A 13922-nucleotide genomic window follows, 5' to 3' on the forward strand; every position below is an offset into this window, starting at 1 on the left:
CATTCCTCCAGAGCCCCAAATAATTAAAAATTGAAATGCCAAGTTAAAAAAAAAAAAGATTTCTAGAAACTCCCCAAAAGTATCAGTGTTTTCAACAGAAAGCAGCGAGAAAGTTGTCAACAGCCCACAGCGCCAGGCTGTAAGGACATCTGCAGCTATGGAGCACAACCAAATCATCAGTGTGCCATGCTGAAAATGCCAACGTTCTCTGTGACGCACCAAGGCGGACAGCACGAAGCTGTCCTGGTAGCAGGGAAATCCTATTCCCTCACAAAACAACCAGCTGCTGGACTGAGTCGAGATGCAATCAACTCCAAGTGGGTCAAAATGCTCAACTGTGAAGTTACCAGGAGAAAGTACCTCTGTTTTCGTCTGATCAAAGGCTTTTCTGGGATCTAATTCCAAAAGTATAAGCAACAAAGGCCAAAATAACAGGTGGGATTACATCACACAAAAGCTTCTCCACAGCAACCAGAGAAGATCCAAAGAGAAGAGACAAGCAATCCATCCGAGACGCTAACTGCTATGCTCCCTAAGAACTGAGAGATGCTAACTGCTGTGCTCCCTAAGAACTGAGAGATGCTAACTGCTGTGCTCCCTAAGAACTGAGAGATGCTAACTGCTGTGCTCCCTAAGAACTGAGAAGTGCTAACTGCTGTGCTCCCTAAGAACTTAGATGCCGATATACAAATCAAGTTCTTTTGTATATTGCAATGGTTTCAAAACTAATTATACTTCCTCTAAATATGAAAAAAGTTACGCAACGATTTTTGCCTAATCAAAAATCTGGACAATAACAAGTTCACAGTGACAAATGCCACCAGGATCCGGCCTCTTTGGCTCCCTTTAGCATCCCAATGGGACAGTAGCAACCGCCAAGCTGGCCTTCCCTAAATGCCTTCTCATTGACAGGTTCCACGCAGGCACAGCAGGATGAGAAACAGCCGTGTCGTCCTAAGCCACCGTTTTCCTCAGCTGTTCTAGTTCTAACATTTTATGCCGCTGTTTCAGGCTGGGACTAGCTTACAAATAAAAGCGCCCCCACAGAAGCTTTGCCCAATACACCCCTATTCCCTGTCTACTTCCCTATACCTGCCCATCAATCCCTCTGGCCCCTCACCTCTTTATCATCAAGTAGGGCAGTGAAGGACCCCACCTGCAGCCTGGCAGCCCTGGTACAGAACTGCATTATCCAAAGGAAAAGAAGAGCATTACATAAATGCAAGGGCCAAAGGCAACTTAAATGCTCCCAGAAGCCACCTTAAGCACAGGTAAGTTTTAATGATGGACATTATTTATCCCAATTTACCCAAAATACTTTCACCCCACCACACACACACACATGAAATATGTTGCAGCAACACTGTTTGTAGCTTTTTCCCAGATGGAGACAGTTCCCTAATCTTAAACTGCCGAGGACTTCCACCAGAAAGGGTGTTAGGGGAGATGCCTCCGCATTTGGCTTTTACTCTACCAGCAGGGCCTACCTCAGTCTGACTCCGCCTTTTCTCCCAGAATAAATCCCATTTGCTCATACATAATCCTTTTATTTTAATTCTCCTGGACTTTATTTGCTGGTTGTTTAGGATTTTTGCATTTATGTGCATAAACTATAAACTGGCTTCTGCAATGTCTTTGTCTGCTTTTCAGGGTAACACTAGCCCACAGACTGAGTAGGGAAGTATGCCGTCTTCTTTTCTCGTTTTTTTGAAAGGTCTTTGCAGGGTTGGTTTTATTTTTCAATGTCTAATAGAATTCTCCAGTGAAGCCACTGGAAACCGGGCTGTTTCTATGACAACCAGGCTACTTCTTTAAGCTGTTTACTGCGGTCTAGTCCGATCTTTCTCTTTTACTTCTGACTTTAGAAACTCAGTTTCCTTTTCCCACCTTGGCCAGTCTGGCTAAAGATTTGCTGAATGCTTTCCAGCTTTCAGAAGGAGCCAATTCAGCTTTGCTGATCTTTCTGGTGCCTGCCTATGTCTTTCTTTCTTTTCCGCACTCATGCTGGCTTCCTCCCTTCTGCTGTGCTGTGGGGCTAGTGAACGTCCCTGTGGGAGAAGGCAAGGTTACTGATCTCGAGGTCTTTCTACCTTATTAATTTCATACTGTGCAGCTCTGTAGCTCTGTATCTTACGCTCCAAGCACTGTCTCATGCGTTTTGTAAGTCTTCATGTTTTATTTGCTTGGTTTCCCTCATATTTTTTTCTGTGATTCACTGGTCATCAAGGCTGTGTTGTTTAATTTCCAAGTATTTGTAAGTCCAAATGTCCTTCTGCCACTGTCTTCCATTTTCACCTCACCACTGCTGAAGGCTGTATTTGGTCTATCTTCTATCACTTAAAATGTTTGCTGTGCTGGGCAGTGGCGGCCCACGCCTTCAACCCCAGCACTTGGGAAGCAGAGGCCAAGGATCTCTGTGAGTTTGAGGCCAGCCTGGTCTGCAGAGTGAGTCCTAGGACAGCCAAGGCTACACAGAAAACTTTCATACCTTATCTGTTAGGTCTGACTGATGTACAGTGCTGGTTAGGTCTTGGCTGGGGGAAGGTGGGAGAGCCTCTTGATCGTCTGGTCCCTTATCAAAGTGCTGTCTGCGTGTTCTTTTGTACATCTATTTCTACTCAGTACAGTTTCAGTTATGCTTTCACTACTCAGACAGTTTGCTTTAGTTCTTAGAATAAATTCCTAAGTTCTGATGAAAACCTTTGTAGAATAGACTCAACCCCTCAGCCTCCTGCAGGGCAGGCTCATCTACTACTTTCCTCACACTCAGGCCAGACTCTCCTGTTAGTGTGCATCTTGTGTTTTTAAAACAACTCAACATTATATGTTAGATAAAATATAACGAATGCTGCAATTCTGGACATTTGCTCGTCCTTCCCTAACTCCTAGGTATTGCTGCCGGTCCCTTCAGTGACTTTCCTGGACTAACTCTAGGAAGTCTGTCTTCTCTGCAGCCAGTCAGAATGGTTCTGTTCAGTCACCTCAGTGGTTAGCACTCGGATCCAGTACGTCTCTGCTAAGGGGCTCTGTGTGTGTGTTGGGGGAAGCCTTCCACACTCCAGCGTTTACACTACTGCTTTCACTTTTCTGCGTTACTTTCTCAGGGCATCAGTCAGAGATGAGAGGCTGGGCCAATGCTTTCTCACTCTCTGTGAGCAAATCGGAGTTCCCCAGAGCCCCAAACAGACACGTGGCTCTCTACATGTTCCCTGTAAGTTTTGGCCAGGTTTTTGTTTTTGGGTGCATACAGCCTCTCAGAAGATACGATGTTAAACACTACCTTTGCCTTTGTTTTTTACAAATGCCCTAGGGAATGGGACTTTCCCCAGTTAAGTCAGGTCAGACAGTAACAGTGTCCTGAGGAGTCAGGTGGGGGCGGAAGCTACAAGACAGGTCAAACAAGGACAATGTTCCCACAGTGGGATTTTTTTTTTTTTTTTTTTTTTTTAGCTTCAGATCACATCTGGTGTGCTTCTTTATTACAAGGCTGCTGGGTTTTGGTGGAGACTGGGGAGATGGTAAGTTTCCAGCTTTCTAAGGACATTCAGCTTTCTAAAGACATCCTGTCTCAGCCAGGCCTTCCTCATGGCTTCAGAGGCTGGCTCTCACTGCATGGTTGTTCGAGGAGGAATGGCCCCTTTAACCTCAGGTGTTTAAATGCTTGGGAGTGGCACTATTAGGAGGTGTGGCCTTGTCAAGGTAGGTGTGGACTTGCTGGAGGAAGTGTGTCACTGTGGGATTGGGCTTTGAGGTCTCCTATGCTCACGCTATGCCCAGTGTGGCACACAGTCTCCTTGTGCTGCCTGTGGATTAAGATGTAGACCTCTCAGCTCCTTCTCCAGGACCATGTCTGCCCGTGTGCCGCCATGTTGATAATGGACTAAACCTATGAAACTGTAAGCCAGCCCCAGTTAAATGTTTTCCTTCATAAGAGATGCTGTGGTCATGGTGGATACCCTAACTAAGACACTGCACCTCAAAGGCCAGTCATGAATCTCCCGTAATATCCCACACATCCCTACACTTAGTAGTCTACAGAGAAAATTACTACCTGTGGATTGAAGGGTTCTACCAAACTTAAAGAGTTTTTGTTCATCCCATGGCTGGCTCTTTGCCTACCAGACTTGGAAGCTCCTTGTTTTCCCTTAAACTTCTCTTTTACTTTTACCCAGAACAGATGGAAAACATATAAATTAATTAAGAAAAAGGTAAAAGCCCACATTTACACTAAAGGACTCACGTCAGTGTGGTAGAAAATGACGAGAAAAGGGACTCTGTGGAGAGTCTCAACTATTTCTCCAACGACGTCAGCATGGGGCCAGGACTCGTAAAGGTTCACTGCCAATCTCAGACCCTCACATTACCAAGCAGTGTGACCTTGAGCAAGACAGTGAATCTGCCTGTGCCTCAGCTGTTCAATTATAAAATGGGTATGACAATTCATTGGCGTCTGTCGGGCCAACATGCATGTAAAAAAGCCCAGAGCACAAAATAATTACTCAGTTTAGAGTTAGGCTGTTTCCATCAACTTGTGATAAAATCAGGAATGCACAGGGAATTATACACACACACACACACACACACACACACACACACGAGTTACAACTTCCAAAGTGTTAAAAGGACAATTAGCCTTTCTAGAATACGTTAAGTGAGAACCAGTGTGTCTTATGATCCATGTAAAACTGAAGAGACATGCAGAACTTGGTAGGATATCTTGCACACAAACACTCTCAGTAAATCTAATATGCATTCTTCAGCTTTAGAACAAGCTCAATAAAAAATGGCCAAAGCAAGTTTTGGTACTTAAAAGGTCAAAATTGACTTTTATTGAAAATCTCCTCGTATGAAACACCTCCCAACTGGATCAGGAGGAGCAGCTACTCTGCTCAGCTACTTCTGGACGAGAGTCAGTCACAGTGCCGGTCAAATATGGGTCATGGTATAGTGAGGAAAGTGGTACTGCAGGGCGATGTTTTAAACTGCGACTTCAGTCCTCTCCATACTGGAGAAATTAAACCCAACCACTCCGTTATAGGCAGGCTTCAGACAGGACTGACCGAGCAGCTGCCTAACGTCCTCCATACAGCTCTAAGGTGTGGCGAATCTTTGCTGTTCCTAGGATGCTATTCAAATTTTAAGACCACGGCTTATTTTCCTTTATGTGCATTTTTAAATTCTGCCTTGGGGGATAAATCTGTGAGAGCCATAAGTACTTACTTGTTCTCAGTCTTTTGGAACAACTACTAAGAGGACAAGATCACACCAACTGGCGGCTGAACGTGCTCAACCGTCAGAACCTGATCCACTGGGATGGCAGACGTGGGATTCCCCAAAGGCTTTAGCCTCCAAAAAAGCTGCCAATATGGGCGCTACCCAAGGAAATGATGAACAAAGATGCTTCCTCTGGGAGCTATGTCGTACCCAAAGGAACCTCAACAGAATTGAGATGCTCTAAAGCCCAATTTGGTCTGGGTCCTTCTTCTCTCTGAGGCTTGATAAAGGACATTTTTACTCAAGCTAAGTGGACCCAGATACATGAGTTCTATATTATTTCAACTTTCCCTTTTTTGTCTCATAGAACACTAACGTGTAGACATTTCCTGCGCAGGGAAGGGGGGAGGGGGGGACTCTACAGTCAGCTGACATGTTCCTGACTGACTCTCACACCTGACCCAGCTCAGTAGAACTGACAAGTGTACAAAGGCTTGACTAAAGAAAACAAGTATTAAAAATATGACTCGCCATTTACCTTTTTTTTTTAGCAGCAAAGAGGGATGGAAACTTATAACATGTTCCGAAAGTAAAGATACTACCAGCCTTAGAATAACTAAGCAGCAATCAGTGCAGCATTCCCAAGCTACATTAGAGAAGCGTTACGCTCATCCCAGATGCAAAGATATATTCACCATGCTGCAACATCCCACCTTGCCTCTGAAAGGGACGCCAGGCTACTTGAGCGTTAATTAAATGTTGAGGGCGTATCATCACAAGGTTAGGTGGCTGTGCCCTGAATGTACACAATCCTCTTTCACTTTGAGAACAATGTAACTCTCAAACAATAGAGGCCACTTCTGCCAAATACCCTTGTCAACTTTTATATGATCTTTACTTTCTTTATGAAGGGCCCAACTTAACTGTACACTTAGCCAGGGGCAAACAGTCTCTTGCTCTTCAGTCCACTGCTACCTGGAAAGACGCTTCACTTGCTGCTAGAAACAACAAAGTGTGATTCTGGTCCTCTTCCTGTATTCTGCCATGCACTTCCTAACTATGGAAAATCCAGCCTATCTTACAGTGGATCCTCAGTCATGGGTACCCACACTCCAGCTCCCCAGGGCTGGTCCTCACTGTAGCAGTTGCAGGAGGTGTCCCAGACCAGCTGGACCTAAGAAGTAGAGCTTGGGAATTTACAAGATGTTCCTGGGTCTCAGGCCAGGACTTACTGAACCAGGGCATTCCCAGATGACGTCTCAGTCCCAGGAAGCTGATGCACTGACATTTAAGGGTAGTCAGCATGGCAGCTATCTAAGGTGTTTGCACCCTTGGAGCCTGCAGGTGGCACTAAAGGCCATCTGGAAGAACAGAAGCTCAAGTTTTAACGGTTTCAGAACCCCCTAACCACTGCCACTGACCACACTGTGCTATCAGCCTAATGAGTGAACTAATGAGTGAACAGGTGAGGGGACACCTCAACTACACCTATCACTTTGAGAAATACACTCAGAACGTGACTCTTTTCACTTCTGTGTTTGCTATGATGATGACACACTTTACGAATGAAGTCAATGCTAAGTAAACAGCCAACAAAACAAAACCCTCTAACTTTGACCAGCTACTGGGTCTGTCTACATAGTATCGGCATACTAGATGGCAAAATGATGATTAAGGCTCCTACTCTGAAAATCAAATTATGCTGATGTAACGAACAGAAGGGTGAAAGGAGGACCCACTCCCCCAATTAAAATAAAGTATCCGCTAGCCCTCTGATGGACCACCAGAACCCTGAATTATCACTAGCTGCTTTACCATCCAAAGACTTTCAATGCGGAGGGGTGGGGGGGTGGGGGGCGTGGCTTAACTGTAACTCTTCCTGGGCAGCTGGAGTGAGCAATCAGTATCCATCACTTCAGAAAAGCGTTTTGCAGGACTAAAGCTAAACCACCCAGCACCTAAGAGCGGCTTCCACTCCAGGGTGGAGACACTAAGGAAACGAATGTCAAGGTCCATCAGCAGCCTCAGAAAAGTGCTCTCAGGAGTGTAACTCCTAATAGAAACACCTAACCTCATGCACCCTCAATAGAGAAATAGCACTGATACACACACAGCGAACTAGAAGCAATGCAAAAAAACCAACCAACCCGTGGTACATACAACATGGATGGACCTGGCAGATATGGCACCGAGGGAAGGAAGACGGATGCAAAAGGCACAGGCGTCCAAACAGGAAAAGGTTAACTCGATGGCAGAATACCTGGGACGAGGTATGAGCTACTAGCTGGAAAGCTACACTGCGATCTGCAACACGCTGTGTTCAATTCGGCGAGGTGCGTACTCAAAACGCACACATCTGACGCAGGAGAAGAGCTATGCGTGCAAAGATGCACAAGTCAGGTTGTTACGCCAAGACTGTAAAAAATCTACACGACTGGGTATCCGTACCCTGGTGAAGTATATTTGCTGTAAAAATGCTTTCTTTGCGTCTGCTGAGCTAAAATTCAAAAATACAATGACCATGGAGCTTTCCTTGTTTCCCCGTATTGTAACATCAAATGTATCTATATCATCTGTAAAATGGCAGAACGCTTCTGGCTTGCAACCCTTAACCCACATTTATTTCACAGGCCTTTTAATAGGTCCCCCCTCATGTGGCACTGACTGCTGCCCCATGCCTCCACATGCCCGGATAGCTGCTCCCCCTCTACAGGGATGCTGAACTGCCCGGTTCTGAAATTTCGACTGTAATGTCTTGGAATTGCTTTAAACCACGCTCTGCTTAACCCCATCCAGTTTCCCTCACGCCTGGCCACCCAGGCCTTTCCAGAGCAGCAGAGAGCGGCTAAGCATGGTTTGCAACCGGTAAGCTTCTAGACGCTGAGCTGTAACTGAGTGCCCCAGCAACTCCCAAGGGCAGCGGCGTCTTGGAACCCCAGACACCCGCCACGGGCCAGGTAACACCAGTTACAACCCTAGGGAACCCGCGCAAACTCTGACAACGCTTCCGGGTTTGGAGCCTCCAGCGTGTTGTGACACGTGACCAGGATGCGCTGCAAAGTGCGGAGCGCCGAATTCCCGCCGGCGCTCGCCAGGACCTGGCGGACCCGGTGCTGGCCCGGACAAAAGCCCCGCTCCGCCGCCACCACGAGTGCTCTCGGCCCACGTTTACCTGGAAGTAGGAACACGAGCTGCCGGGCAGCCAAGTCCCCGCGGTCCCGGCTTGCGGCCATGTCGCGCACCGCCGGAAGTCGCGCCCAGGGGCCCGCCAGCCGGAGCCACTAGCGTGCCTCCGTTTCCGGGCCCGCCCGCTCGGCTTCCTTTTTGAATTCTGCGCGGGCTCTGGTGGCAGCGGAGGCTGTGGAGCTCCGCGGCTTTCTGCCCATGGGTGTATTTCTCACAGCGAGGTTCCTAATGCACGTGAGCAGTATTCAAATTGGGCTCGGGCCAATTTGGTAGTTAATTCTTTAAGATAAATAAAAAAATATGTGTATAACGTGGGGTTCAACATACAAATTTATTAGTAACAAGACTTAGTTTTGGTCTGATTTGGATTTGACACAGGGTCTTACCACATAGCAGAGACTGACTTTGAAACTATGTAGCCTTGGCTGGTTTTGAACTCTGGATCAGGAGCCTTCCATGTGCTGGATAATAATGAGGAAATTTGGTTATCTTGTTTTTGTCTTGCAGCCTAGTGTTCACCAGTGACAACAGAATAAGCAATTATGCCCTGACTCAGGAGATGGAGAGGTCGATTATTCATCTCTTAAAGGGCCACCTACCTATAAGGGACAGTAGCCTTGTCCTGAACTGTTCATTCTGAGCAGAATATGTCCTTTATGTTTTTTCTTTTCCAGTCTAATAGCATTTTGTACTTTCTGTGGAGGCAGCAGTGTGATACACGCAACATAAATGCAGAGGTCTGAGTTATAATATAAAGATGGCTGAAGCTTTGGAGAAAGGACATAGGATAGCCTGTGACACTAGAAGTTGGTCAAGATCTCAAGCCAAATGCTAAGATTCTCCCGTCAGGCAGGAACCACTTAAAAATACTCACTTCTGCTGGGCGTGGTGACACACGCCTTTAATCCAAGCCCTCCGGGTCTACAAAGTGAGTTTGGAACAGCGTATGCTACACAGAGAAACCCTGTCTCAAAAACAAAAACAAACAACAAACAAACAAAAAAAACCCACCTCATTTCCGACTAGACTATTCTAAGGCCAAGGAGGAACATTTCATGATTTTTGTCAGACAAAAGCAAAGTCAGTGTCATTTGTGCACTGTCAACAACCCCAGCACTTGACCACTGTGAGAACTGGTGCTTTACCCAGTACAGCTCAATTCTTGTGCTAGTCTCCCCTCGCTGTGAATAAGAGGTAGGAAACAAAGACAAACACTGGAGGGGAAGGGGGTGCGCCCCCCCCCCCACCAGCTTTACTTTTTATGCTGGATATGAGATGAAGAATTTTAACCCAACTGGACCATCAAGATGGCTCAGTGGGCAAAAAAGGGGTGTTGTAGAATTGATATGCCTGCCTAGGGAGAAATTACTGCACACTGAAAGATTAATAAAGGAAAAGCCTTTTAATAATAGTGCTTGTCTGGCTCTGGCTAATGCTCAAAGAGGAGCTGGCCCTGAATAGAAGATGTTGCTAACTTACATACACTCTTAGGCCATAAATCTCAGGTCCCAGCCCCAGGTTACACTTTGAACAGTTTAAACAGAAGCAGGAGACTGCAGGTCTGGTCACTCACTTGGGCAGATGGCAGATCTACAGACTTGTCTTAAGTATACTGGTGGTATTCTTTTTGTTCTTGCCTACCTGCAAGAATTATGCTTTTCCTGATGAGAGCACAGAGAAATTCATGACGGACCAGGACTTAAGGATGGAAGTGACCCTTGAGCTAGTCCTCAGAGGCATGTTCTTTGATATGGGGATAGGGCTAACTGCTAGTGGTAAACCTGTGTTCTCTCCTCTTGTTATGCAAATAGAGCCTAATTAGAAATCAATCTTGGAGCTGGAGAGGCTGCTCAGAGGTTAAGAGCACTGGCTGCTCTTCCAAAGGTCCTGAATTCAATTCCCAGCAACCACATGTTGGCTCACAACCATCTGTAATGAAATTTGATGCCCCCTTTAGGTGTGCAGGTATAAGTGCAGGCAGAATACTATATATAAAATAAATAAATATTTTTAAAAAAATCAATCCTTGGTGTGCAAGCTGTAGAGGAATTTCAATCTAGCAACATGGCTGCTCTGGCAAGGGATTGCATCCAAAGACCTTCTTGGCCTATGTAATCCAACTGGAATACAGACACACCTTAGTACACACGTTTAATCCCAAACAATGAAGGTAAGCCAGTTTATAGGAGGAAGCAGCCATGTTTGGAAATGATGTGTGATTAGAGGCAGACAAAGTGATGAATCAGAGAAAGATTTGACAGAATGAGTCAGATGGGCTGCACCCAACGCTCAAGAGAACAGGATAGGAAAGAGAGGCTACTTAAGAGCAGCAAAAGGAGAAAGAAGAGGGATTTTGACCAAGAGTTTCTTTACGGGGACGTTTTTTACAGAGGCAGGTTGCAGAGACAACAAGCTAAACACAGGTGAAGACGAAAAGATTAAAACATGTTGCCAGAATTCGTTTTGAGGCCAGGTACAGCAATTCAGTCAGAAGCTGAGAGAAGCCAGTTTGAATCTTGTGAAAGCTTTGTTCATCTGCTCTTTATATGACCTCACTCTAGGTTAAGTTGCTTCTTTTTAAAAATTATTTTTGACATCAAATGTGTATTCTGTGATCCAACACACAAATGATGTTCCCACAGTAGCTGTAACAGGCTCCTGGACCTCAGCAAACTGACGCCATAATGGCAGGATCATTCAGGCCAGGAAACTGAGCACATAGACAACACTATCTGCCAAAAAATGAAAACAAATACCTAACCCATCAAAGTCCATAGTTCTGGGAAGTCTCTAAATGTACTAACCTTGGCTCTTTTTGCTTCTGCAGTACCACTTCTGGCTAAGTACTCTTGTTGACTGAAGTATGTCAACCCAGGATATGGCTTTCATGCTTAAAGCTCACCCCAAAAAAGGCTCACTGCTACACTGAGATCCCAAACAGCCAGTGTAGTTGCCAGTCGGCTAGTAAAAGACTTTTGATTACCTTAGACACATGTCAGAGCGGTCTTCTCTGATCCTAACCATGCACAGCAGGAACAGGATTCCTACCATTTTCTCCAGAAATAATTTCTCTACTAAGAATCTTATCCTGAACCAGCAGCTGCTTTGTGCGTGGCCTGTATAACAATGTCTGGTCTGGGTTGTCTGGTGAAGGAAGGACACAAAGGCAAGGCAGACATCACAAGGTCTAACCTTGTTGGAAATTTCCAGACAGGAAATAAATGAGATGCCCAAGCAGAGAGCCGCCCTGCCTCAGCAGCAGGGCCAGCTCCATAGTTAACTTCCCCTTCACCCCAAACTGAGCAGCCTCAGGAAAAAAAGATCAAGGGCAGCACATGGATATTACTTTCTCCTTTGATCTTATGCTGTCAGCCAGCCAGCCAAGCCTGAGATAGATCTTCTGGCTTCCTTTACCATCTCTTCTTCCATGTTGGATAACTAGGCTCAGCAAAGGTGTATATATTTTTCCCTGATTAGCGATAGCAAACCTGTTAGTTATAACCAGTGGATCACTTTTAAAAATCAGTGCATTCCTCCAGGATGGACTGCCAGGAGCTAGCGGCAGCTCTCATCCAATTTTGTAGAGAGCCCAATAAAGGACAGGCCCTAGAAAGGAAGTATGCAGTGGACATTGGCTGCTCTGACGAAGTCGTGTTAAAATTTAAATTATATGCATAATTTAAAATGTTAAATGCAAGTCTGTTTGTCTTAAAGAATACAACAGTGGGGCTGGAGAGCTGTTGCAGCAGTTAGGAGCGCTAGAGTCCGGTTCCCAGCACTCACACTGAACTCTGGGGATCCAATGCCCAATTCTGGCCTCTGCAGGCACCCACACCCATCTACAGACAGACAGACAGACAAACATACACACACAGAGTTGTGATCTTACAAACCTTTGTTGTACAAATAATTTTAAACTATCAAGAATTTGGTCGGGCTGGAGAGATGGCTCAGAGGTTAAGAGCACTGGCTGCTCTTCCAAAGGTCCTGAGTTCAATTCCCAGCAACCACATGGTGGCTCACAACCATCTATAATGAGATCTGGTGCCCTCTTCTGGCCTGCAGGTGTACATGTAAGCAAGACATAGTATACATAATAATAAATAAATCTTTAAAGAAAAAAAAAACAGAATTTGGTCAAGCCAAGTGTGGTGGCTCATGCTTGTAATCAGGCGGGCAGATCTCTGAGTTTGAAACCAGCCTGGTCTACAAATCAAGTCCAGGACAGCCAAGGCTACACAAACCCTGTCTTCAAAATCCCAAAACAAACAAATAAACAAAACCAAAAAAAAAAGTAGAAAGAAAGAATTTGGTCAAGGGTACCATCATGGCGCAAGCCCATAACCCCAACTCTGTGGGAGGATGAGGCAGGAGGTTCACAACTTCAGACCCTGACTGTCCTACATGGTGAGCCTCTCACAGGGACATGCTTGACCTGATATTTAGGCAAAAAGTATGAGCACTTGAAAATTGTGTGTATTGTATGTAATATATGGGACATGCTAGTTAGTTTTTTGTCAACTAGCTATAAGCTGGAGTCATCTAGGAAGAGGGAACAAATGAAACAGTCATCTCCATCTGATTGGCAAGTCTGTGGGGACATTTTCTGATGATTGTTATGGGGGCAGAGAGCCCATTGTAGGTGGTGCCACCCCTGAGCAGGTGGTCCTGGGTTATGTAGAAAGTAGGTTGAGGAAGCTACAAGGAGCAAGCCCATAAGCAGCGCTCCTCCATGGTCTCTGCCTCAGTTCTTGTCTCCAGGTTCCTGCCCCGACTTCTCTTGGGGATGGAGTATGACCTTTTTCTTCCTAAGCTGGTTTTGGTCAGCGTTTTATCATGTCAGTAGAAAGAAAACTAAGACGTGGGATATATATATATATATATATATATATATATATATATATATATATATATATGTGTGTGTGTGTGTGTGTGTGTGTGTGTGTGTGTATGGTATATATATGTGTGTGTGTATATATATGATAAAACAGACATGTATATAATATTATGTATAGAGAGAGTTTTCAAACTTACCAGCGTGACCTAACTTTCCAATAGTAATCATTCTTCAAGGCTGGGATGGGCTATGTTACAAAGGCAACATCATTTGTGTTTCTGATATCTTAATTTTAAAAATTAAAAGCAAGCATAAATTCCTTAATTTCTCTCTCTTTGGAGACTTAAAGGCTGGCCTCCCCATAGTGAGCATTGCAGATGGCCATGAATTTTAAAACCAAGGCCAATTTTAAAATACAGCAAGCCATATCCTTAACTTGTAAAAAACGACAAGCTGGTAAGCACATTTTTAACAAGAGCTCTGTGGTGTGGAAATAGCTTTCAGCAGAGAATGCCCTGGTTCTAGTTTTCGTGGGGATACAAGATAAAGGGAACGGACTTGTGCTGCAGCCAGGGACATTTAGATTAGAAATCAAGAATGACTTCGTGTATCTGCAAGACATTAAACAGCCTGGAGAACATGAGTACATGGAAGCAGCGCTGGGCCTGTCAGTGTTGGAAATGGA

The 13922-nt window shown here is 45.2% G+C and overlaps 1 protein-coding gene across 5 annotated transcripts in view; it reads right to left on the reverse strand.

Moving 5' to 3' along the window:
• RNASEH2B (ribonuclease H2 subunit B) overlaps positions 1-8515 on the reverse strand; it is a 47593-nt gene extending 39078 nt beyond the window's left edge. For 3 of the 5 annotated variants that reach the window (XM_084768022.1, XM_084768020.1, XM_084768019.1), the window contains exon 1: positions 8387-8514. In XM_084768022.1, the coding sequence (XP_084624148.1) occupies positions 8387-8447 (61 nt within the window). In that variant the 5' untranslated portion in view covers positions 8448-8514. Of the gene's footprint in view, positions 1-8386 lie in introns of all 5 variants that reach the window. The other 2 variants (XM_084768018.1, XM_084768021.1) reach the window with 2 other exon arrangements.
• Between the last annotated feature and the right edge of the window lie 5407 nt (positions 8516-13922).

Source organism: Acomys minous (genome assembly GCF_964271855.1).
Source record: "Acomys minous genome assembly, chromosome: 18".
NCBI lineage: Eukaryota > Metazoa > Chordata > Mammalia > Rodentia > Muridae > Acomys > Acomys minous.